The following is a 23,946-nucleotide window of genomic DNA, read 5'->3' on the forward strand; positions in this document are numbered from 1 at the left end:
TCGAGCATTAAGAATTAAAGGCAAAATTTACCATTTGCAGACGAAACAAAAACCCAGCAGTAGTGCTTCCAAATAGTTCTAAAGTGTGAGTTAGGGATTAAAAACAACCAATGTAAAAATTTGAATGAGTATAGTCAATGTTAAGTATTGTCAAAATGTGAACAATAGTTGTAATACAAATGTTTCCAGACTAAACTGTCTACAGTTATGGTTTATTGAGAAAAATAGTGATATCTCCTTATATTTTAGGCTTTATTGCGGAATTTTTATATTGTAGGATGTTTTGCGATACAACTAACCTACACATATTTATGTGATATCTTGAAATCTTTTTAAATCACTGCTCCCAAAGGTAAACAAGACCTTTAAGGGCTTCTGGGAAGAACACTGTACTAGGTCTCTCTATAGCTCAGTCGATAGAGGCCGGGCTAGCAATCCGGAGTTCTCGGGTTCGAATCCCGATGGAATCCCATTTTCTTTGCCCATTTTCCACTAAAAAAAGTATGATATATAAGAACAATAGCAAATCTACATGTAAGTTTGATGTCTCATTGAAAAAAAAAATATGTTACACCTCCATGCTTCGTAAGTGTATTAGATAGGTGGACTGAAATTAAATTGGTCTAAAATGTAATATAGGCCTATATGCCCATAAATGCATCATTATAGAGTTGAAAGAAATTGACTGTTCTACAACCCTAATGAGTCGTTTTCTTTGACATTATTGTTCTCATTGTTAAAGAATGAAAAAGTGAATGAAAAAATATGTATGTATTCATTGATAAGGTAACGGCCCAAGAGTGTGTAAAGGAAAATACATGTATCATATTAATTTCTAAATTCATGAAGTGGAAGAGGGTATATTATTATTAAAATAAACCATATATAACATATCATACAGTTACACTGCAAAAACAATGGTGTTAAATCCAACACCATGGGTGTTGATTTTAACACTTTCCCGGTATCTATATCGGAAAACACCGGTTGGTGTTATTTAACACCAAGTTCTGGAATTAAACAATTCAATCCTACTCTTGGTGTTGCAATTCAATTCTGTTTTTGGTGTTAAAGAAGAGTCCAACACCAATCTTTGGTGTTGCAATTTAATTCTGTTTTTGGTGTTAAAAAAAAATCCAACACCAATGTTTGGTGTTGCAATTTAATTCTGTTTTTGGTGTAAAAAACAAGATTCCAACACCAATTTTTGGTGTTGCAATTCAATTCTATTTGTGGTATTAAAAAGAAAAAGATTCCAACACCAATCTTTGGTGTTGCAATTCAATTCTATTTTTGGTGTTAAAAAGAAAAAAAAAAAGAAAGATTCCAACACCAATCTTTGGTGTTGCAATTCAATTCTATTTTCGGTGATAAAATTTAACACCATTATTTTAACAACAGTGATATGCAGAATTCAACCCCAAATTGTTGTTAAAACAAAAACCAACGATTTAGCACCAACAATTCAATCCAACTCACTCTATCAATGCATTAGAATCAAACACAGAAATTCATTACACATTACACATAGAGAAGGGAAAAGGAACAAACCAAATTATCTTGACAAACAAAACTTGGTTCTTGTTTATTCAAGAAACTGGAAAAAGGAATTATCATGATGAACAATACACAACTTACACCTAAAGAATACAACTTGTATTCTACATCTGGATCAAGAGAAGAAAATGTTAAAATGTACAAAGTTTTGCCCAATTTGGGAGCCACCCTGTATACTAAAGTAGTTAAAGGCAAAAAAATATGCATGTGGGTATTTCTATTTATATGGGTACCAAAGTATGACCTCAAATTGGTTAATACGTAATGAAACTAAGCTGTTTTGTACTGTGTTATACCTAAGATAAAAGCCAATAATCATTACACTCACAAACACTCGCATATTTCTTTGGTAACATGTTCATTCACAATTAGCCCCTAAATGTTTCATGTGTAACATGAACATGACATCACATGATATCACACAATTACTCCTGGTACCCATATGAAAAGAAATACCCATGTAGGTACTTGGTTGTCTTGAGTCTCTTTCTCATTTTTTTTTTCCTCAACCAAGTTAACAAAAAGCTATTTGTACATCAAAACATGCATTTTCCTTTCTCTTTTTCCTCCAGGAAATAAGCAACAACAAATCAATCTGTGCATTTCCAAATCCTTGGCTTTCATGCACATGCATCATAAATTTGCTTTTCCCGAAAGAAAAAAAGATGGAAAATATTACATATATTACATTACAAAAATATTATAAAATTTTTCAGTGCACACTTGGTCAGGATGTTCACAAGGAAAAATGTACCAAAAATTAGTACTCTTTAAGATTAAATTAATGATCGGCGGCCAAGATCTGGAGGGGGGGGGGGGGGGGGGGGGCTACAGATAAATATAGCCCGGGCTACATAGGGTTAACAAGAGTCCACAATATCTTATTGATTGAAGTTATTTTTGCACATTTTGTTACCATTTACCAAAACCATACATAACATCGGCTCTACAGGTCTAAATTACTTGAAAAGAACATGCCTTGGTGCCACGTACTTCCTCGAGTCTGTGTTTGACAAATTTGTCATTCAAGTTAACAAAAAGCTATTTGTACATCAAAACATGCATTTTCCTTTCTCTTTTTCCTCCAGGAAATAAGCAACAACAAATCAATCTGTGCATTTCCAAATCCTTGGCTTTCATGCACATGCATCATAAATTTGCTTTTCCTGAAAGAAAAAAAGATGGAAAATATTACATATATTACATTACAAAAATATTATAAAATTTTTCAGTGCACACTTGGTCAGGATGTTCAAAAGGAAAAATGTACCAAAAATTAGTACTCTTTAAGATTAAATTAATGATCGGCGGCCAAGATCTGGGGGGGGGGGGGGGGGGGGGCTACAGATAAATATAGCCCGGGCTACATAGGGTTAACAAGAGTCCACAATATCTTATTGATTGAAGTTATTTTTGAACATTTTGTTACCATTTACAAAAACCATACATAACATCGGCTCTACAGGTCTAAATTACTTGAAAAGAACATGCCTTGGTGCCACGTACTTCCTCGAGTCTGTGTTTGACAAATTTGTCATTCAAGTCAACAAAAAGCTATTTGTACATCAAAACATGCATTTTCCTTTCTCTTTTTCCTCCAGGAAATAAGCAACAACAAATCAATCTGTGCATTTCCAAATCCTTGGCTTTCATGCACATGCATCATAAATTTGCTTTTCCCGAAAGAAAAAAAGATGGAAAATATTACATATATTACATTACAAAAATATCATAAAATTTTTCAGTGCACACTTGGTCAGATGTTCAAAAGGAAAAATGTACCAAAAATTAGCATTCTTTAAGATTAAATTAATGATCGGCGGCCAAGATCTGGGGGGGGGGGGGGGGGGGGCTACAGATAAATATAGCCCGGGCTACATAGGGTTAACAAGAGTCCACAATATCTTATTGATTGAAGTTATTTTTGAACATTTTGTTACCATTTACCAAAACCATACATAACATCGGCTCTACAGGTCTAAATTACTTGAAAAGAACATGCCTTGGTGCCACGTACTTCCTCGAGTCTGTGTTTGACAAATTTGTCATTAAATCTAGTGGTTTGTAGTCAACAAGTTCCTTTTGATTCTTGACAACATGACCACGTGGAAAACTTATTTCTACTGTAAAGGCATGATAGTGTGAATTATAATGCAATGTATCTAGCAAGAGAAGTACAAAAAAAATGTCATTGTTGTGTACAATGATATGCTCTATTTGACCAAACAGTGGAAGCTCATCGACATCATGGCAGACCAAAAGAGACAACTGATAATGTGTACCATACACTTTAACCCAATTGGCATCAAAGACTTCAGAAGAGAGTTCCTCTACTTGGAGTTTCTCTTGCACAGTCTGTCTAATATTTTCATCTAAATCTGACAATAAAAGTGAAGTACCTGGCCCAACCTCGAGACACTCCAAAGGATGGTTTGACTGAAGATGGAACGTTAGTGCTGTCTGATGTTTCTTTGCAAGTGATTTACATATGTTTTTGTAATTACATACAGATTCTGCAACACGGCCAAAATAGTGATGTTTCGCTTCGTACCGCATACACCATACATGTACGAGTGGCCCAACTTCTCTCAAACATGTAGCATAATGCACCATGAAATGATGCTTTGGCAACAACCTATTGGCAGGAAATGTTTTTTGAAAGTGTGTGTGATGTTCTTCAGTGAGAACAGACAACTGGGCTATCAAGCCTGCTGTTAATTGGGGAGCAAAAATAATATCCATACAATCTAGTAATCTTAGCAGCAGTTCCCAGTAGACGTTTCCTTCTTCAATGTCATGAGCTATGATGAATGGAAGATTTCTTATCAAGCACCAAGCCTGCATTGCCTTTTGACCCACATCATTGCCAGCTGTTCTCAGTTTAATGTAGGATGGTTTGTTCTTGTTATCTGTACGGTTTAAGCAATGGCTGGCAACTCTCTGATTCAGTTCATCATGGGTCAAGAGTGGTGGTTGCCTTTCATAGATGAATATTCTAGTACAAGTTTCAGCTCATACTGAACTATGCCTTCCAACAGATCATGCATTATATCAAGTGAAAAATTTGTCAAGATATGAAAGTAAATACAATCATTCAATACAGTTTTTTGTTTAACTCCAAACACATGTGACAGTGTAGTTTGAGCTTCAGCTTCTTGTAAATGTTGCTCATAAGTCTGCCTGGTGCGCATTTCCATTAACACCTCTTTTAATGTGTTCTGCGCCTCTTCCTTGCTTGTCACACACAATCGACAGTAATAATTAGCAGAAAAGCTCTGTACAAAACCAAACAGGGCATTTGCACCTAGATTATCAGCACTAATTTGAGTAATGGTTCCCCTCTTCACAATGCCATTAGGAAGAGTAATGCCAACTGTTGACAGAATGTTAATGTCTTTCACAATATGCTTGAGAATAGCATTAAATCCATATTTTTTGGCATCTTCAGCATACCACAGAGCTACAAGATTGATATTGGAAAGAATAGAATTATACTTTGGTGGCAGATTTTTCAAAATGAAATAAAAGGCACCTAACTTGTGAATTTTTGTTTTTGAACCGATGGGGTTTACAGTTTCAAAGTCATCATAAAAACAGTGAATTTGTAGGGCATTTTCATCTTCATGGAAAAGAGGGATTTTCTCAAATTGTGCACCATCACAGTAATCTCTCATTACACCATCAGTGCTCCTATGGTCATGAGTAGCAAAATGCAATATATCTTCATTGCTCAAAAGTTGCTTTAAAGATTCTAAAATGGGTATATAAACAAAGGTATCTTCAATAGCAATCTGTTCATACTGCTTACTTCTTTTATTTAGACGACTTTCATACCGGATGCTAACTTTATTTCTTGTGGTTCAACAAGTCCAAGTGTTGCACAATATTTCATCCGCTTATATTCTGAGTTCAAATTTTCAAATGGCTTTTCAAGCATAGCAAAATGCGTCTGTATTTCTCTATAAGCTTCGGACTCAATGGGCAGTTTATGTTTCAAGAAAGTAGCCTTAACTGCCGCTGATGCACTTTTTACTACATCACCTACAATCAAACTGGTTGATTCCACGATGTCATTTACAACTTTTCCAGAGTTTGCACTGTTTGCTGAAAATTTTGAAATTACTTTTGCACACTGCCTATTCAAATCTTCAGCGGATAAAATGTCATCTTCTGCATTTATATCCTGATCTTGATCACTGTCGTCATTATCATTACTGTTTCCTGCAAAGCTCTCTTCGAATGATTCACCAGCTTTCTCATTTTCAGTAAACTGTTCTTGATTATCTGGCAAACCAGATTTAAGGTGAGTCTGCAAATGCCCTCGAAATCCACGAAAAGAATAAAATGTTCTTGCACAAGCTCCCTGTCCACAGATTAACACCTCTTTTCCTCCTTCACTTAGTCCATGACTTAATCTTAAATGTTGCACCAACTTTGGTATTGCAAAATTTCTCTTGCATTTGAAGCAAATCATGGTGTGAATAATTTGGATCTTAGTTCACGCACTCTCGGTGATTCGCGGGAAACTCCAACATCAATCTCGAAAACAGCTGTCTGGATGAAGGTCCAGAACTGATGAAGAGACTGGCAGTAATGCAAGCCAAAGACAAAGTGCGTCTTGAAGAGTTCATCTACTGCTCCTTCCACCGTACGGGCACCACATGGAATGGCCTTGTGATCGACAATGAGCAAGTAACTGCTGATACAGGCCTTAGAATTTCCAATTCCAAGAAGGAACGGTTGGCTCTGGGTCTGTTTGGTGCCATCCAGAAAATCTTGAATGCTCCCTCCACTCTGTGTTTGAAACAAATTACATGTACTAGTAAACGATGAAACTAGCAGTTACCCTTTTCCCACTTGTTAATTCTATCAAAACTCTATCTTTATCATCACTGTTACCATCATCATACATACATACATATATAGTGGGGGGATCTGGATGTTTTGTGGAAAATGTCTGCAATGTGCAAAGTAGCACAACGTTTTCTGACTTTTTTCTCAATTTAAGAGGCCTGATTAGACTAAAGGCCACCGCATTCGATATGACTTTCTGTCACACAACTCAGCGACTTAAGATCTGAAATAAAACAGAATATACGCACTGTTTATTTCATAAAATGATAGTCGGCAAGTTGTGCGACCAAAGATTTGTATGATATGCAGTGGCCTTCAGGCTGCATGTTGCAGACTATCAAGGCTTGGCTGCAAGTGATGCTCCATCATAACTCTTGAGCAAATAGGAAAAGTGCATAAATCACAGGGCTTGTGCATGATGGTGACATCCATGTGCAGCGTAGTCTCCCCTATAACTTGTATCTCGCTCAATTCACTTTATGGTTAATGAACTGAACAGAGATATACACTGTAGCTACATTCTTCAACCAGGACTTTGCACAGAAAATTTTATAAACGTATAGAGGTAGGCTGTAGAGGCCTGGTAAAAAATGCAAGTATTTTCAAAGCAGGTTTTAAGTATCTGATTGAGAAGAGTCTTTCTAATATGGTTGAGTCATTTCAACTCACACAAAAGGAGACACTGTGAAAATAAGGATTTTAAAATTTCCTTCACAATTATTTTCTTGCTGCAAATTTGTAATCAATTTCCAATATCGAGGCAAAAAGTACTGACCTTTTGTTTATTGATATAACTCTACATTTAGGGCTGTGAAAATGTCACGCTGAAACATATTCCTAGTAGGATTGAAGTATGGCAACCCTGTTTGCAGTAGGTCCATCTCGTTCTAGCGCATTGTCACTCCTAATAATCTTAGGATAGGTTCAGTTTTTGAACAGGCCCAAAGTTCTTGAGCACCCTCTTAGTCCAAGCCAGTCTAAGCACATTCATGAAATTCTTAGATAGACCATTGCTACATCTACTCCCTGTGTACACACATTTAGTCAGTTTTGGCAACATTTTCTAGAATGCAGTGAGAACATGCAAGGTGTGACGAGGGTACTAATAACATTATTTATTTATAGTCCACTTTTATACTGAAAAGCTACATACCTTCTGAAACTGAATAATCCTTGAGATTGCTGAGGAAATGGATACTTTTGCTGAGGCAGCTTTAGACCTCCCTTGGCTTGCAGGAGGCAACAGGCACAAGAGGAGGAGGATGGCAGATGTACCAGAATTCCATCCTGTATTTCAAAATGCAAAATAATAAAATCAAGCAGGCTTTCTAGTAGATCATGGTGAAAAAGTAGGAGAAAAAAAATAGGAGCTAAATTTCAGTAAAAGTAGGAGAAAAGTAGGACATGCACTTTTTTGTGAGTTTTCGATCAATACTCACCTTGTAATGAAGAGTCAAACTCACTGTGAACACCTGAAATGATTACTCACTGAGTTACTACAGTTGCATGTAAAATCATTTACCCCCCCCCCCCCCCCCCCCCATTTGGACACTCTGGCAAAACAATTAGTAACAATACACATGCAGATTATTCCTAAATCTTACAAGTGCATGGTGAGCAGATACTTTATTACAATCACATGTATCAGATTAGTAGTCATTGATTGTCTATAATTAAAAACCTTGATCATTCATGCATGAAGAGATGGTCCAGTGAGTAATTTGTGGTCATTTTCGGAACTTGCTGTGATCACTGAAATGTAACTTGTAATGCTCTGAATGATCACAGCTTAATTGTTCCCTTTTTGTAAAAGATTAAAATATTTTTTTTCCTTTAATAAATATACAATTCTTGTACTTCCATGGGCTCTGTTCATTTTGACATGAATTAAACTTTGAGTTATCAATCTCATTGGTAATTTCTGTACAAACTCATTGAAGGCAACTTTTACTCAACATTCATTTAAAGGGGAGTTTCAGTAGTTGTCTAGAGGGCGCTATAGCAATATAATTATTTTGAGATTTGAATGGGAAAACTCTTAGGAAAACTGACACAGAATAATCCAAGGAGGGGGCACAACAGGAGTTGTCATAAACAACTTTCATTCTTTACTTATAAAGGTATCTACACACAAAACAACTTGACTGATCTTCTTGTGGATCTGGAGAAGAAGATGTTTGAAATTTTGAGAATTTTGCACCCTGGGGGCCCTCCCCCTGGGCCCCCATGGGGCTACAGTTATCATTTGAACAACTCTACCCAACAGAATGATTCTCTGCAAGTTTGACTAAAAGCCGACCATTCGTTCTGCAGAAGAAGATGAAAATATAAAAGTTTACAGATGACGCACACCGCACAACGGACAAGGGACGGCAGACAAAAACGGATGGCAACAGCTCACTTGAACCTTCGGCTAAGGTGAGCTAAAAATGATGCACATGGCCTCGCATCATTTGATCTTTTGACCCCTAGATGACCTTTCACCTCATCATCCTCATCAACTCACATCTGGTAATACCCAAGGATTATTTGTTCCAAGTTTGAACAAAATTGATGCAGAAATAGAGAAATGAGAGCAAGTTCAACAAAAGCCTTTAACATTTTTCTAACACAGCAACAGGAAAAGTGATTACTATGTCAATCTCTGCCAGAACTTTGTTCAGGTGAGACAAAAAGGAGGGGGGGGGGGGGCACTGAGTGAGGGAGTGAAGGGACAAAGCAGGGGGAGTGTGTGGGAAGGGGTTCTGCCATCAGAATAGCAGAAATCAAGCCAAGTGTATAATAATATGGACGACGTCCAAAGCAGTCGTCCAATGTCGAGTAATTGAAAACCGTGCCAATATGGACAGTATTCAAAATGTTGTCTACAAATAATCAAGGGCAAAGGTCAAAGGTCAAGGTCAAAGCTTGAGGTCACAGATCATTGCCACGTCCATAGGTATACATATACCAAGTTTGAAGTTGTTTCTCCAAACCTTTCTTGAGATATTACGAGAAAGAGCTATTTTCATGTTTAATCAAGGTCAAAGGTCAAGGTCAAAGGTTGAGGTCAAAGATCATTGTCACCTCCATAGGTATACATATACCAAGTTTGAAGTTGTTTGCCCAAACCGTTCTTGAGATATTGCGAGAAAGATCTATTTTCATTTGTTTTATATAACCCATGTGACATTGAATTACCTTTGATCTTTGCCTTTAAGCTCAACCTCAACACAAAAATGAGCTTAATATCAGGAAAGTCCTAAAGGATACCGATACCAAATATGAACTTGTTTGGTTAACTCGGAGCCAAGATATAGATCGATGAAAAAGTGGATACCAAATTGTTGACAGACAGACGGAGAGACAGACGGACAAATATGACGGCATAAGGTCTTTCCTTTGGACGACTTAAAAATGTTAAAAGTTAAAGTTAGATGGGTAAAATGCAGGGGAAGGTTTGGAAGGGACTGCCCCATCTAAGGGTAGGGAAAATTTAGCAATTGGCATCTTAGAAATAAACTTTTTCTGATGCACATTTAAGTGAGTACAATATACTTTCAGAGTATTGGAAATTGTTTTTTGTAAAAAAAATCCTATGGAGTGAAATAACTAGATGAGGGGATGATCCGGGAGGGAGTCCCCTCTCAGGGTGGGGAAAATTGTGTATGGCTACTCGAAAATAAGCTTCCTGGCCCACATTTGTGTTGTGTTTATGTGGGAGTGTGATTATGCTCCATGAAAAATTGACCATCACTAGAATGTTTAATGATAAGGTTGGTTTAATTTTAACTTCTGATGACACTTCAGACTCTTTATGAAATTAGAGGGTGCATTCCAGGGAATGTGCAAAAATACCTTCTTTGTTCTGGTCAGAACTGTCAAAAGATGACAGGAGCTCCATGACTGTCAAGTTTCCATTCTGCTTCAGAAGTTGTCGAGCAAGTGCCACTGAATGATTGGAGTAAACATTTACAATAGGAGCAATTCCTTCCCAAGTGACTGCTACAATTTTCGAATTCTTGTACACAGCAAAAATGGTATCAGATACATAGATCAGAAAACGTTGCGCAAAAATTTGTCCCAGCAATAAGAATGAATTCCTGCCATAAATTATTATTATTATTATTATTATTATTTTGGTTAATCATACTTCATGTACAATGATTTGTGTATTCCTTTATTAACAAAATTCATGAAATGACTTATTGATTATTCCCCTGTGTTTCCCATTCTCATCATAAATAGCGAGACGGTAATATCCGGCAAAGACCAGTATTTACCCCACAGTATTTATCAGCTGGGGCCAACCATGGGAAAAACAGCACTCGTGTCATATGCTACTGTTGTAAACTTTGACAGAGTTGTCCGCCCAGATTTGAAATACGTAATCATACATTTATAGCATAAGAATGCTAGGCACAACAAATAATTAAAAAGGCGTACTATACTAGAAACACTGCAATTACTAGATCTTCTTGAATTAGGAGTAAATTTACACCAGCCAGGGACTTGGTGATACCAGGGAGATGGCCACCTCCCTGGTAATACCCAACACCGATGAACAATGATAAGTTTCCAGACTTTTGTAGATTCTTTTTTATGTAATCCTTTGGACAGTATCATTCAACTCAAACATCACACCAAAATGTTTTTTAAATCAAACATTCACAATATTGAGGTGTCTTCAAGACACATGTAGGTCCAGGAAACTGTGAGCCGTACATTCATGAATAAATACCATCCTTGAATGGGTAGGACATATAGATAGAAATTTCCAACAAATTTCAAGATGATCGCATTGAAAACATTTCTGCAAAAATGCAAGTTTGCAATGCTGAAGACTAGCTTCCTTTGTCTTTAATTTGCAATGAATTGTTCATTTTAACACAGTGGCTGTATCCAGTAGCACCTTTTGCAAATACAGAGAATGTTCAAAGGAACATTCCTATAATTGTTCGCATACTGCTTACTTCTCCAGAAATGTAATGCTCTTATTAAAAACTTACTGGACCATTCTTCATCTTCTTTCAGGACCATGAGGCTAACATCAGGCTGGCTGGTCACAATATCTCCCAATACATCATCGTCGATACTAAAGCCTTCATGTTCATCCACTAAAACAAGATCTTCGCCATCTCTGATGCTGAATTTTCTTCTGACTGTAAGGGGGGGGGGGGGGTGGGGAGAGAAAAACTATTACAATTTACAAATGTAATAAAAAATGACTTAAGTATACTTTGCAGTTTGTATGGTTTCATGACAGGATAATAGCTACAGTTGTAGTAGCATTATAACTTTTATACCGCTAGTGTGTTTGAACATTCTGGCAATTTTCAGTGTTTTTGGGAAAGACATTGACAATTTTTTAAGTATATGATGTTAATACAATGACACATATCTCATTTATCACATACTTTATCCCCCCCCCCCCCCCCCCGATTAATGCCAGTGGAATGACTGGTTTTGATAAATTTTTTTGACATCTTCTTCAGTAAAAATGTAGAAAAGCTTAGGCCTAAAGGAGTCGTTCGCTGGTGCTCTAACCCTATTGACCTAGAGACTAGCTCTTGGACTAGCCTATTCTGGTCTAGAGGTAGGCCTTACTGCCACCCCAGGTGAAAGAATTACATAGCCATGCAATTTTTTGAACCCGGCTGTGACAGTATTAAGGCCTACCTCGATAGACCAGGATAGGCTAGACCAAGTGAGCGGCCCCCTTAGGGCTTAAGCTGTCCCTACATTTTTACTGAAGATGTCCATAAAATTTATCAAATCCTATCATTCAAAACATTCAAACCAAGAACTTTTTTGTAATAACAAGGTGGTTCTCGAACCATGGCCGGCACAAGTCTCGCCTGATTTTGCAATCAATAAAACAAGTAACCTTTTGACCCCAAGATGACCATTGACAATATCCGTATCAACTCAAATCTGATATTAACCCAACTAGGATCAATCGTTCCAAGTTAGAACAAAATTGATGCAGAAATAAAAAAATGAGAGCAAGTTCAACAAAAACTTTAACATTTTTGTAACAGACTAACAGACCTATCATTTGACCTTTGACCCCCTAGATGACATTTGACCTCATTAACTCACACCTGGTATTACCAAGGCCGGCCAAGCCCAAGGATCACTTGTTCCAAGATAGAACAAAATTGATGTAGAAAGAAAGAATTAAATGAGAGCAAGTTCAACAAAAACTTTCACATTTTTGTAACAGACCAACACTACAGACTAATATTAAAGTAACAAACAGACCAACAGACTAACACTAGTAACAGACTAGCTGCACAGACTAGCTACAGACTACACTATACAGTAGCTACACACATACTATTGCAAAAGCGACAGCGTTGCACCCACTACAAGCGGAGCACATCGGGAGAGCACACCGATTATCCAAGAAGATAATGTAATTTCTGTAGACCTGGACTAGACTACAGAGTCTAGATCTAACGTAAAGTATAGACACCTACCACAAATAGAGAAATAGTTATCATCTAAAAACTACAGTAACACTAGACTCTATGGCTATAGATCTATATGCATTGTATCACATAACATACCAGTAGATAAGGTTTCAATTGTAGTTTTGTACATTTGCACATGATATGAACTCCTCTTGCCAAACAAAATTCGCTTATAAAGAAGTATTTTGCGTGGTCCCCAGGCTCAAGGCTTCAAGTTCAGGAAGGCTTGGTCCAAGCCCAAGGCTCGTTGTAGCAGTTAGACTCTAAATTTAATGGGATGATTTAGTTTCTAACGTTAGGACCTACTAGATTCTAAGTCTAGAAAACTACCTGTAGTCTGTAGACTAGGATAGTAGGAGAAGTACTTTTGGGTGCAACGCTGTCGCACGCACTCTAGCTGCAGCTCCACATGCTCCACATGCATTAGCAGTATTGTACAGTCGACTCATGACAAACACCTGAAAAACAGGTACCGTACACTTACTCAGTTCAAAGAATCCTACGATGTCTTCTGGATTTAGTGGCAGCAACTTTCTGATTCGGCGATCTCCAGAACAAATCTTTACACTTATCGGCATGATTGTGCTGTTTAACTGCTGATTAATGAGGATATTATTGAGTCGAATTTTCATTACCCGCGGCCCGAAGGCGAAGAAAACCTCATCGATAAAAAATGGCCTTGATAATGCATACTACACATAACATATGCATGCACCGCGCACACTGTATACACAGCTAGCAGTGCTAGCTAGCCATAAATGCCGGCCAGCAGCGCGATCCGAGAGCGCAGAGCGAGGTCACATGACAACTTTCGTCCAATGATTTTGCTCGAATTCTCTGACTTATGCGCATGTGCAATTTCAACACCAATTAATAACACCAAAACTCTAACATCAACCTGTAATTGAATATTTCGACACCAGTTGGTGTGATTCTTTCTGAACGGGACCTAAAATCAACACCAAGAGTGTTAATATTTTTCGATTCTGTGCTGGTGTTAGATATTTAACACCCTAGTTTTTGCAGTGTAAGTGCTTGAAAAAGCATATCATGTGGACTTTTTTTAAGTCCCTACCGGGATGGGGTTGGACACTGTTGGTATAAATCGTTATCTATAAGGCCGTCACTATGATTAGTATTGTAATTCGAAGATTTAATAACCAAAAATGACAAGAATTCCATGTTATGTATAAAGGTGAAATATAAAAATTTTCGGCTCGCTTGCTGCGCTCGCTCGCCAAAATATATCAAAATTTAGGGTTGCCTATTACATTTAAATCACCCTCAAAAGACCCCTCTTAAGTGCTTCAAAAAGCATATCATGAGGACTTTTTTTCCCTACCGGGATGGGGTTGGGGTTGAACACTTTTTCAGAAATTAGGGGCGCAATTTTCGCGCTTGCCACGGGCGCCGTTTTCCCAGATACGCCACTGACTATCAAGTAATTCAAGGGTTAGTAAACTGCTTTTGAAATCGACATGAAAGGATGATCAAGAAAAAAAGATATTTTTCTAAGATTTCTTTTAACCATATAATTAAAGAGGTATAACATTGTTCAAAAAGCCCGGAGACGACAAAAGATTGTGATTCAGCGTGATTCCTGGTTGGCATTTTGAATACAAGCAGGATGTGCGCAGTGTACTCAGAATATCGGAATGGCAAAAAGAGTCGCTGCAATGTTGCGCAATGTTTGATAGGTTGTACACATTTGCTATCAAAGCTTGATCATTGATTTTGCAGTGTTGCTTTACATACTAGTCTATATTAAAATGCCTTGCATTGCCAATAATAAGACTTGACCTTGGCTATTTCCTAACTTTTCCATCTATATGAAACACACACACTCACAAACACAAACAAATTAGGGGATGCTCTATATAAAGTGCAGATTTTGGACATTCTTCTCCCGCTTGGTCACTTCGACGCCCCCTCGCTGGTCATACCTCCCCCAATCATGAACATAAACCGACACCCTTGACTACCATGCAGTGGCGGATCCAGGGGGCGCACCGGGCGCCCCCTCCCTCCAATGCGAAAAAAAATATACATGTAGCTACAAACGACAGTTTTTGGACGGTAAAATGTCAAAATTTTCAAGCTCGCTCGCTTCGCTCGCTCGCATTTAACCGTTATATGCCATCCTCCTGATGTTACTGCTAGTAATTGCCAGCAGTTGCGCCCGATGCGCCCCCCCCCCCGAATTTCCAAAGCGAAAAAATATAGCTACAAACGGCAGTTTTGGGACTGTAAAATGTCAAAATTTTCAAGCTCGCTCGCTTCGCTCGCTCGCATTTAATCGTTATGCAATTCTCCTGATGTTGCTGTCAGTAATTGACAGCACAATTGCGCCCGGTGCGCCCCCTCCGCTTAAATTTTCAAAGCGAAAAAATATAGCTACAAACGGCAGTTTGGGGACTGTAAAATGTCAAAATTTTCAAGCTCGCTCGCTTCGCTCGCTCGCATTTAATCGTTATGCAATTCTCCTGATGTTGCTGTCAGTAATTGCCAGCAGTTGCGCCCGGTGCGCCCCCTCCCCTTAATTTCTAAAGCGAAAAAATATAGCTGCAAACGGCAGTTTGGGGACTTAAAATGTCAAAATTTTCAAGCTCGCTCGCTTCGCTCGCTCGCATTTAATCGTTATGCCATTCTCCTGATGTTACTGCCAGCAACTGCCAGCAGTTGCACCCGGTGCAACCCCCTTAATTTCCAAAGCAAATATATATATATATATATATATATATATATACATATATTATTATATATAGCTACAAACGGCAGTTTGGGGACTGTAAAATGTCAAAATTTTCAAGCTCGCTCGCTCCGCTCGCTCACATTTAATTGTACAGTTATGCAATTCTGATGTTGCTTCCATGAGGTGCGCCCCCCCCCAATGTCTTGACCCACGGTACGCCACTGAACACCCCCCTCTAAAAAATCCTGGGTACGCCTATGTATGTATATATATATATATATATATATATATATATATTTATATATGTGTGTATATATGGGTGTGTGTGTAATAAGCAATGTGCAATTGAGTTTTGATGATTAAATATCAAGTATGTAATGTCTAGCATGGCTAGTCTGTCTTACTAGTATTAAGTTGCCTAAATCAGTTTTTTTTTCTATTATAAGAGTACCTATCCAATTATCAGCACTTACATGTTTTCTTCTGAAATAACCAATTGTCAGTAAAACTGATAAATGTGTGGATTTTCGATATTATTTTATTCAGTCATGTTGCTTAAACATACATTGACATACATGCAAAGATGTGGTGAAGTGAAGCCAAAATCAGAGCTCTTTTCGACGTGAAGTGCAAACTGCCGAGAAGAAAAGGTGATGCCTTTCATTTAAAAAAGAATTTAAAAAATCAGACCACATCGTGCCGTCCGTATAATTACGTTGATGTAGGTATACATGTACCAACATAGTTATATATTCACTTCAGGTCGATGTGTTTATGTATGGTTACAAAGTCAAAAAAGTGTTGGATGATACTTCACGTCTTGTGCTCCTGACATCAAAGTAGGAGTCATCACATTGTGACAGTTTAATATGATACCGTATACAGTGCACTCCTATTACAACGAACACGGTTATAGCGAAATTCCGCTTAATATAACAAAGTAGAAATTCAGACTGCAACATTATCCACTCTATGTATTTTTTCGTTGTTTATTTATAAAGAAATTTCGATGTAACGAAAGAAAACTGCCGGTCTCGAGGACTTCGTTATAACGTGAATCCACTGTAGTAGATTAGATTGATTTTATCAATCAAGACCCAGAATTCTGTTTGCAATAAGATGACTTGCTGAAGTTCTGGAGGATCCTGTCCATTGATTATGGTTGTCCATTATAGTAGTTCTCTTCACCACACAGTCTTATTTAGTTGGTTCATTTTATGTTTTTCAGAAGGAAACTTCATTATGACTGAATTTTATGATGCATGATTAATGAGTGCAATTCACGCAAATTCAGACTTTGATATACTTAGAACAAAATACTGCGGAACAAATTCAGTGGTATTTTCTTTCCTTTTTTTTTTCCATGCAGAGAATGTTAATGCTCTAATGTTCAGTAAAGGTGATACTTTTAATCATTTGTGATAATACATGTATTAGGGACAGTAGATAAAAGTGGATTTGTTGTGAAGGGAAATAAAAACTTTATCACCAGTTCTTCCAGTCATAACTACTATCGCAGTAAAATTGTTAATAACAGTTATGTACCCTGTGGTCTTAAGGTGATGGAAAAGCTGTAATGAATTCAGGAGAATGAAGTATAATAAATGATGTGCTCTTTTTATAACATTTCTTTCTTTTAAAAAAAACAACTTTGAATTCAAGTTGAAGTCAATAGTTTTCTGATGGCAAAAGCGTTTTAACACCAATCAGCAATGAATTTTCTGGCAATCACGTGTTTCAGATACGGGAGATTTCCGTCACGGTTTGAATGGTTCCTCTTTTCATCTTAAAGTTTGAAAATACACATACTGCTAAATACTTCATCGATTTGTGCAAATATTGCCAAGAATGAGATGGTGAGTTTTGTTTCTTGACGTAAATCCATTTTTGATCTGTGATGATGCATAGCTGTTAAAAGTTGGCATCGTTTACATTTTCTTATGTCTTTTTCCTGTTGCCGTACCTCACGAACCTCACCGTTCAGGTCTTCTGTGTTGTAGCATGACAGCTGCGGACAAGGAACATCAACACGCTTGTAACTTTTCAGCTGAACTTTGACTCCAACTTCAGAAAATTTATCGAATTTGAAGTCTTTGGTAGGAAGAGATGTATTCAGATGTATTATGTAACAATTTGTTCAGATGCAGTACATGTGGAACAAAATGTATGCTGAATAATGCTAGGTGTATGTAGAGCTCTTTAGATATTAGTTTAATTATCATTTTTATCAATAAGCATATACAATGTAATGTCGAAGGTTCAGGAAATATGGACATCCTAGCCGTGTAAAATATTTTTATATCGGCTGGTTAGATCTGGGAGAGGTAATGTAATGCAAAAATTGACAGGCGTGTGTATACTATTTTTTTAAACCATACTTTTGTATATCATGTCATTTTATATTAATCTGATGTATCACTAAGAAGACACCGGCAGGAGAGAAATGCCGTTAAAATTTCATTTTGTCGGGAAACCTTCAGTTCTGACTCGATCTGTTGATTGCAGGCCTCTGCATTTTGCGTGAGGATTATGGAAGCTATGATAATAAAACAATAAAGCACCAGAAAAAACAAACAAACAAGAAACATCGTATAATTACACTGTTGTGTTGCCCAATGTTATCACTGAGTTTTATGTGGGAGGTTATTTTGGTTACGGTAATGTTATTGTGAAGAGAAATGATCTGAGTAAGCAAAAAACAAAAACAAAACCTTTTTTCAGTATTGATTGAGTTTGATTTAATCACGTATGGAATTTGTTTTCTTTTCAAAGATGACACATTTCCCAAAGCTATTTTGGTCATATATATATATATATATATATATATGTATATATATATATATATATATATATGCACATATATATACATATATATATATATATATATATATATATATGTATATATATATATATATATATATATGCACATATATATATATATATACATTATATATCATACTATGCCTACACGTATATCAAATCCTTGTGGAAGTTGTGGAAATGAAATGTAAATGTACCTATCACATACGTAAAGTACCTCTACAAGATGTACTCGTATACCGCGAACGCATACACTTATTTTCGGTCGTATACACAAACGAGCGCTAGTGTGAATGGTATACAATGTATTTCAAGTTGCAAATACAGCCTTAGAATATAAACTTCGAGCTCCATGTCGAATACGAGAGGTTGAGGAGAAAGCGTTCTCGATTTGTCGCGGGAACACTAGCGGTGGGCTCGGAGGCGAATCGGGGACAGTGTATTTATACGGCTCGAGGTCAACCACAAATCGAATGCACGTGCGAACGACAAAGTGATATTGAAGTCCCCAAGTGCATCGCCGCAAATCTAACCGTTTCTCATTTATTTCTTGAGCGACACTCTTTTAGGTTGATGCGCTCCGTAATTCGGCTAAATGGCACTAAACGCATAATATGCTTTTCGAAATTGACAGATATAGATTATCAGTGTCCTCGAATCGCAGCGATCTGCTCACGAAGTGTTAAAGGCATCCACTTCTCTCTCTCTATACCGCGGCCCGTCTCTTCCCCTCCCCTCCCGCTCTCCAATTTACACACCCACGGATATACGGTGAAGCAACACAATTTCTAGGGATGAACACTATGCATTATTCATGGCAATAATTACATGGAGTCTGAAACTTACGGAAGAACAGACAAATATCGACGAGATAACCTAAAACGGAGAGAATAAGGATTCCCGCTCCATAGGATGTCTGGAACTCACAAGGATTCCCGCTCCATAGGATGTCTGGATCTCACGAGCGGTAAAAACGTTTTGATGTTAAACCAATTCATCGACCGATCACGTGAGAAAAAAAGGGGAGGGCAGACAGACTAGAAGTAACTGTAGATGAAGCTTGGTGCATAGTATAATTTTCGACGGATATACTTTGACGAATAGTCATCCTTCAATCCAAATTCAATCACTTCCGATAATCCCCGCCACCACTGCAATTCCCGTCATCATCGTATTCCCTAATCACTGTGACCACTGTCAGAATCTTGATCAGCCAATTTTTTCGTCAGTTAGATCTACTTTATTTAGACCCATAATCCAGCGATGACATAGGAATGTAATCCAAATAATGGGATCCCTTTAGCCAGCCAGAACTGTTTCCATAACAACGGTATGCATGGCAACGCAACGCATGGCAACTCCCCATCCAGTTATACCCCTTGGAAACTTGTAAAACATGCTTTTGATACAGATGTATCATAGTGTGTTCCCAAATGACAAGGCGTTTTCTTGCGTGGACATTGACGTTATGTTTGCGTACATCGAACTGCATGAAGGGTATCGTATGGATTATTTAGTATAACCTGATTATTATTATTGAAACCTGAACCTGAACAGCTTCAGAGTGATATTTTCGAGATATGCTAGCTATTCTACTTACACACATTGGCGGGATTTATTTCGCGGCTTAACAAAATGTATTCCCAGTAGAAAACAAAAATTCACGAAGACGTGTGGAAATATAAGTTTTTAAAATCCGAATCACGTCAGGCAAAGGAAATAGTGAAAGATTTTCATCACTAGTGCGTTTAGAATTCATTTCGGTAGTACTTCCTTTTGGCACACGAAGTAGTTTAATTACACATAATTGTTCTGGATAGAAAACGTGTTCCGGGCTACAGGAATCATTATGGTACTCTAAAACAACCGATAAGACATAGCCATGATACCGCAATGTCAAATGTATAGTATTTGTCTCCGAGTTATAGTGAAATGGACTGTTAAATAATTATTTGTTCTTTATTTTCTAAACCGTATTGAAATAAAGAAAACATTTGCTTTAACAAACCTAGGGGTATATCTCTTTGTATTGACAGAAACCACGGAATAGCTATTGGATTCAGAATCCAAGTCAAATATCAGATCACATGAGATTTTTTTTTTTTTTTTTTTTGGGGGGGGGGGTGGTATGTTTTTCATCCTGCCGTGATAATGACATAAGTTCAATCGCCATTGGGTAGCCTATAAAGCTACAGCTTGTTCCTTTACGAATCTATGAGTTTAAAGATTGACTTGTCTTGCATAATAATGCAGCTGGTGGTTTGCAACGTTTACACTTTAGTTATGCCCAAAAAAAATGTGAAAGGGATATTGGGAGATAAACAGTGTGACAAAAAGGGCACAAGACTAATATAAACGGTGTATATATAATAAAAAGCTAGTGGCAGTGATCCGAGATGGCAAGAACCTATCGCAGTGGTAGTATGAAAAGGGAAGAAATGCAACAGATGATGATGCCGAACGTGGTAATCAGCTGCTAGAGTTGTAGCCTTTCATTACACCACGTGACTTTAGGTTTATTTCCACGCTGCGCGACATTCTTTTTTTTTTCTTTTTCCGGAACTCGCTTGTGACGGTTGGGAACGACGGTATGTGTGTGTGTGTGTGTGGGGGGGGGGGGGGGGGTTGTGGTGGAATAGAGTGGGTGAAAGCCCTGTTGGCTTTCACCCCTTGGGTCGCCCTGAGTCTCGAAAAAGGCGAACATTGTGAAATACAAAACCTGAGCCGCGAGAGTTGTAGCGAGAGAGAAAAGCGCAGACAGACAGACAGACAGACAGACACATGGAGAGAGAGACTGACAGACAGACAGATTAAACAGACAGACAAAAGACAAAGTCAAAGAGAGAGAATGGCATTGACGTTTAGAAGTGGTTGACAGTCGGTCGATAGCATCTCCCCCTCTCGTCCTCGCCACATCTCTTGCCGCCACTAACCACATAACTCTTCCCTTCCCTCCCTCGTCTATTGCCTTATTTTCCTACCACTATACCCTCGCGATAGAGGCCCTACCCAACCGGCCACTGCACACTCTAATATGCAGCGGCGGATCCGGGGGGGGGGGGGGCGCACCGGGCGCGCGCCCCCCTCTTTATTTTTTGTTAAAACAAAATTAATAAAATATGGGGGGGGGGCACGTGAGGATTCCTTATGATTGTCAGTTCGTCGTTTGCTACGGAAAGTAAGGACACGGCCACGTCACAATTTGAGTTGCAATTAACGATTTTTTTATTAAAAAAAACACACACACAAAACATGACATATAACTTCCCTTACTCATTTGTAACAAGTTTAATATGATATAATTTCAGGAGCTGAATAAGGCATAAGAGTTTGTGTGGATTGTGATTTCCTATACTCCGAAAATTCAAGAAAAAAATGCTCGTGATCAACATAGTTTTGGCTCCGAAATCTCCACTTTTTTCTTCTAAGATCGATACGAAAGATTTTACAACTTATGTTTCATTTCTATTTGTCTGTGGTTACTTGCAGTTCATTTATAAATGAAATCACCTTAGATCAAAGGGGACACAAATTTCTCATTATATGTGTGTGCAATACAATTATCTTAATTTTCAATCATTTTCGCCGAGTGAGGTTTAGCGGGGACTCTTTTCTGTAAATCATCTAATCTAGGTTGCTGTCAAGTTATTGTTGATTATTGATTGATAATGATAGATAATCACACATCAGTCATTGGTTGTTCAGTGAGAAATCATTTGTACATCGCCTGAGAAGAGAATTTGATGTCAGAAACAACCAGAAACGTCGCGCGTAACTCCAATCACAAAATGTAAAGAGAAATTGTTAATTGAATTACAAATTCTATCGTGAAAAGTCTAAAGAAAAAAAAAATAATGATAATAAATGGCGCTTTCAACTTCTAGATATCGTATAAAGTTTTCGAAACAAATTTCACAATGCGGTAATTCATGCCACAAAGTTATATATGATAGGAGTGCAGTAAATGCATGATTTTGGTTGGTGTAGTATCTGCATTCAAAAAAGAACGTGATCTTTGCGTATTAGATACAAAGGCTTAATATTGGCGGCAAGAACATGACCTGTTCAATCTTGTCAAGGCGTCTCACTCCTGCGAAACGAGAACGCTTTATGTAGGTCGGCGAGGTGAGAGAACGCTATTTTGTAACTCTGAACTCTCCTACGAGCATTTTTTTTTTCAGGAGAGGGCGTCGAGCTGCCGAGGAGATTTGTAACTAATCGCCTTCTCGCTACCCATTGAAGTAGGAGCCTTCATTGTGGTGTGCCATCATGTTACCCCTATAAGATCGGAGATCATACAACGAAGAAAGATATGCATAATGCCGATTCTGACATTATGATCTTGACAGTTTTCTTACTTTTATATGTTGTGTTGATTTTCCTTATAATGAAGTCAGGCAAATTGCATATCAATATAAAGATTTGCATCTAACAGAATAATTCATATCTGTCATCCCCGTAATATAAATTGATATGCATGTATATATATATTCTCAAAATTTATGGCTTTCGTGGTTGCGCATCATATAGATTATGTTTCTGACATTGTTTCCTGCAAGTTGTTTGACACGGCGCATAACAAGAATAATGCAGAAATGTTTAGGCACGTCCAAGGTATTGACATTCATTATCATATCAATCGAAAAAGTATATACAAAGAATGCACCGCCGCTGAAATCGTCAGGACTGACATGGCGGATCTCTGACTTCAGAGTCACTTCGTTCTCTCAATAGTTCGCTGAAGGAATGCTATGTCGATCCTTATCAAGCTCCGGCGAAGACACGCCACAATGAAACACACTTCGGCTATCGCGAGTCATGCATTGCGCAGATTGTATGTCCGTTCAACGGGAAGGCACCTTTTATCCATCTCAATGTTTTCCTAAAATAAATTGCTGTTACCATCTTTAGTCGTGACACTGTCTGCTGGTAAGACGCGCGAACGTCTTACCAGCGCGTCTCAACTATAAGGACCCTCCGGGGACGTCGGATCTTTAGAGGACTGTGAGAGCGACACGATGTAATGTCAAGGATCATTTGTTTGTTCCTTTAATTTTCACAGCCGTCTGCTGTTCTTTACTCTACACTATACTGTACTTCACAGCATTCCGCACAGTTTTAGCGAACTCTGCAGGATCACGTCCACGCACGCGTCAAACATAAACTGGATGTTGCTCAAGTCCGTTGCTATGGTGAAGTGGCGGTAGATTGACCTCGTGTCGCACCTGTTGAGTCGCAGGAATTCCTCCGAGAGAAACTGTCTGGCTTCTTGCACATCGTCGGATCCTAACCGAAACAATAACAACAACAAAAACCGATAAAAACAGTGTTAACTATGGAGCCCAAAGCGAAATGGTACTTGTGGTGTGGGAAGTGCTTAGAATCGAATTTGTGAGCCTTAGTTGTTGCTGTGTCCGGCAGGCGTCGGGTTGGCTGGAAGAACCGTTACTAGAACATTTTCAAGACATTTTCATGTATATGGACTTTTTTTTATTGATTTAGCATATTTGAGGCATGCTCTAGTTTAAATGAAAAATCCAAAAGTTACAATTTTGGCCCATTTCTGAG

General features: G+C 38.0%; 2 protein-coding genes across 2 annotated transcripts in view; both read right to left on the reverse strand.

Moving 5' to 3' along the window:
- Nucleotides 1–3,513: 3,513 nt before the first annotated feature.
- On the reverse strand, nt 3,514–13,290 carry LOC139726737 (uncharacterized). Its single transcript, XM_071637731.1, has 5 exons — nt 13,197–13,290; nt 11,400–11,552; nt 10,249–10,341; nt 7,565–7,698; nt 3,514–6,351 (listed from the first exon to the last, which is right to left on the reverse strand). The coding sequence occupies exons 1-5, from the start codon at nt 13,288–13,290 to the stop codon at nt 6,028–6,030; spliced, it is 798 nt and encodes a 265-aa protein (XP_071493832.1). The 3' UTR covers nt 3,514–6,027.
- A 10,186-nt stretch (nt 13,291–23,476) lies between these two features.
- The window catches only part of LOC139726738 (guanine nucleotide-binding protein G(o) subunit alpha-like), a 58,766-nt gene continuing 58,296 nt past the window's right edge, over nt 23,477–23,946 (reverse strand). Inside the window, exon 8 of the mRNA XM_071637732.1 lies at nt 23,477–23,664. Coding sequence (XP_071493833.1) covers nt 23,477–23,664 — 188 coding nt within the window. The remainder of the gene's footprint in view (nt 23,665–23,946) is intronic.

The sequence above is a fragment of the Diadema antillarum genome, unplaced genomic scaffold (assembly GCF_040938485.1).
Source record: "Diadema antillarum isolate AM-2024a unplaced genomic scaffold, OU_Dant_1.0 seq00000097_RagTag, whole genome shotgun sequence".
Taxonomy (NCBI): domain Eukaryota; kingdom Metazoa; phylum Echinodermata; class Echinoidea; order Diadematoida; family Diadematidae; genus Diadema; species Diadema antillarum.

Excerpts from the sequence above, each read along its gene's own strand:
- LOC139726737 (XM_071637731.1), bottom strand. The coding sequence starts at position 13,290 with ATGCATGTGGAGCATGTGGAGCTGCAGCTAGAGTGCGTGCGACAGCGT. Across the intron at positions 10,342-11,399 it reads AGAAGATGAAGAATGGTCCA|TGGCACTTGCTCGACAACTT; the intron begins GTAAGTTTTTAA and ends CCAATCATTCAG. Across the intron at positions 7,699-10,248 it reads TTCTGACCAGAACAAAGAAG|GATGGAATTCTGGTACATCT; the intron begins GTATTTTTGCAC and ends TTTGAAATACAG.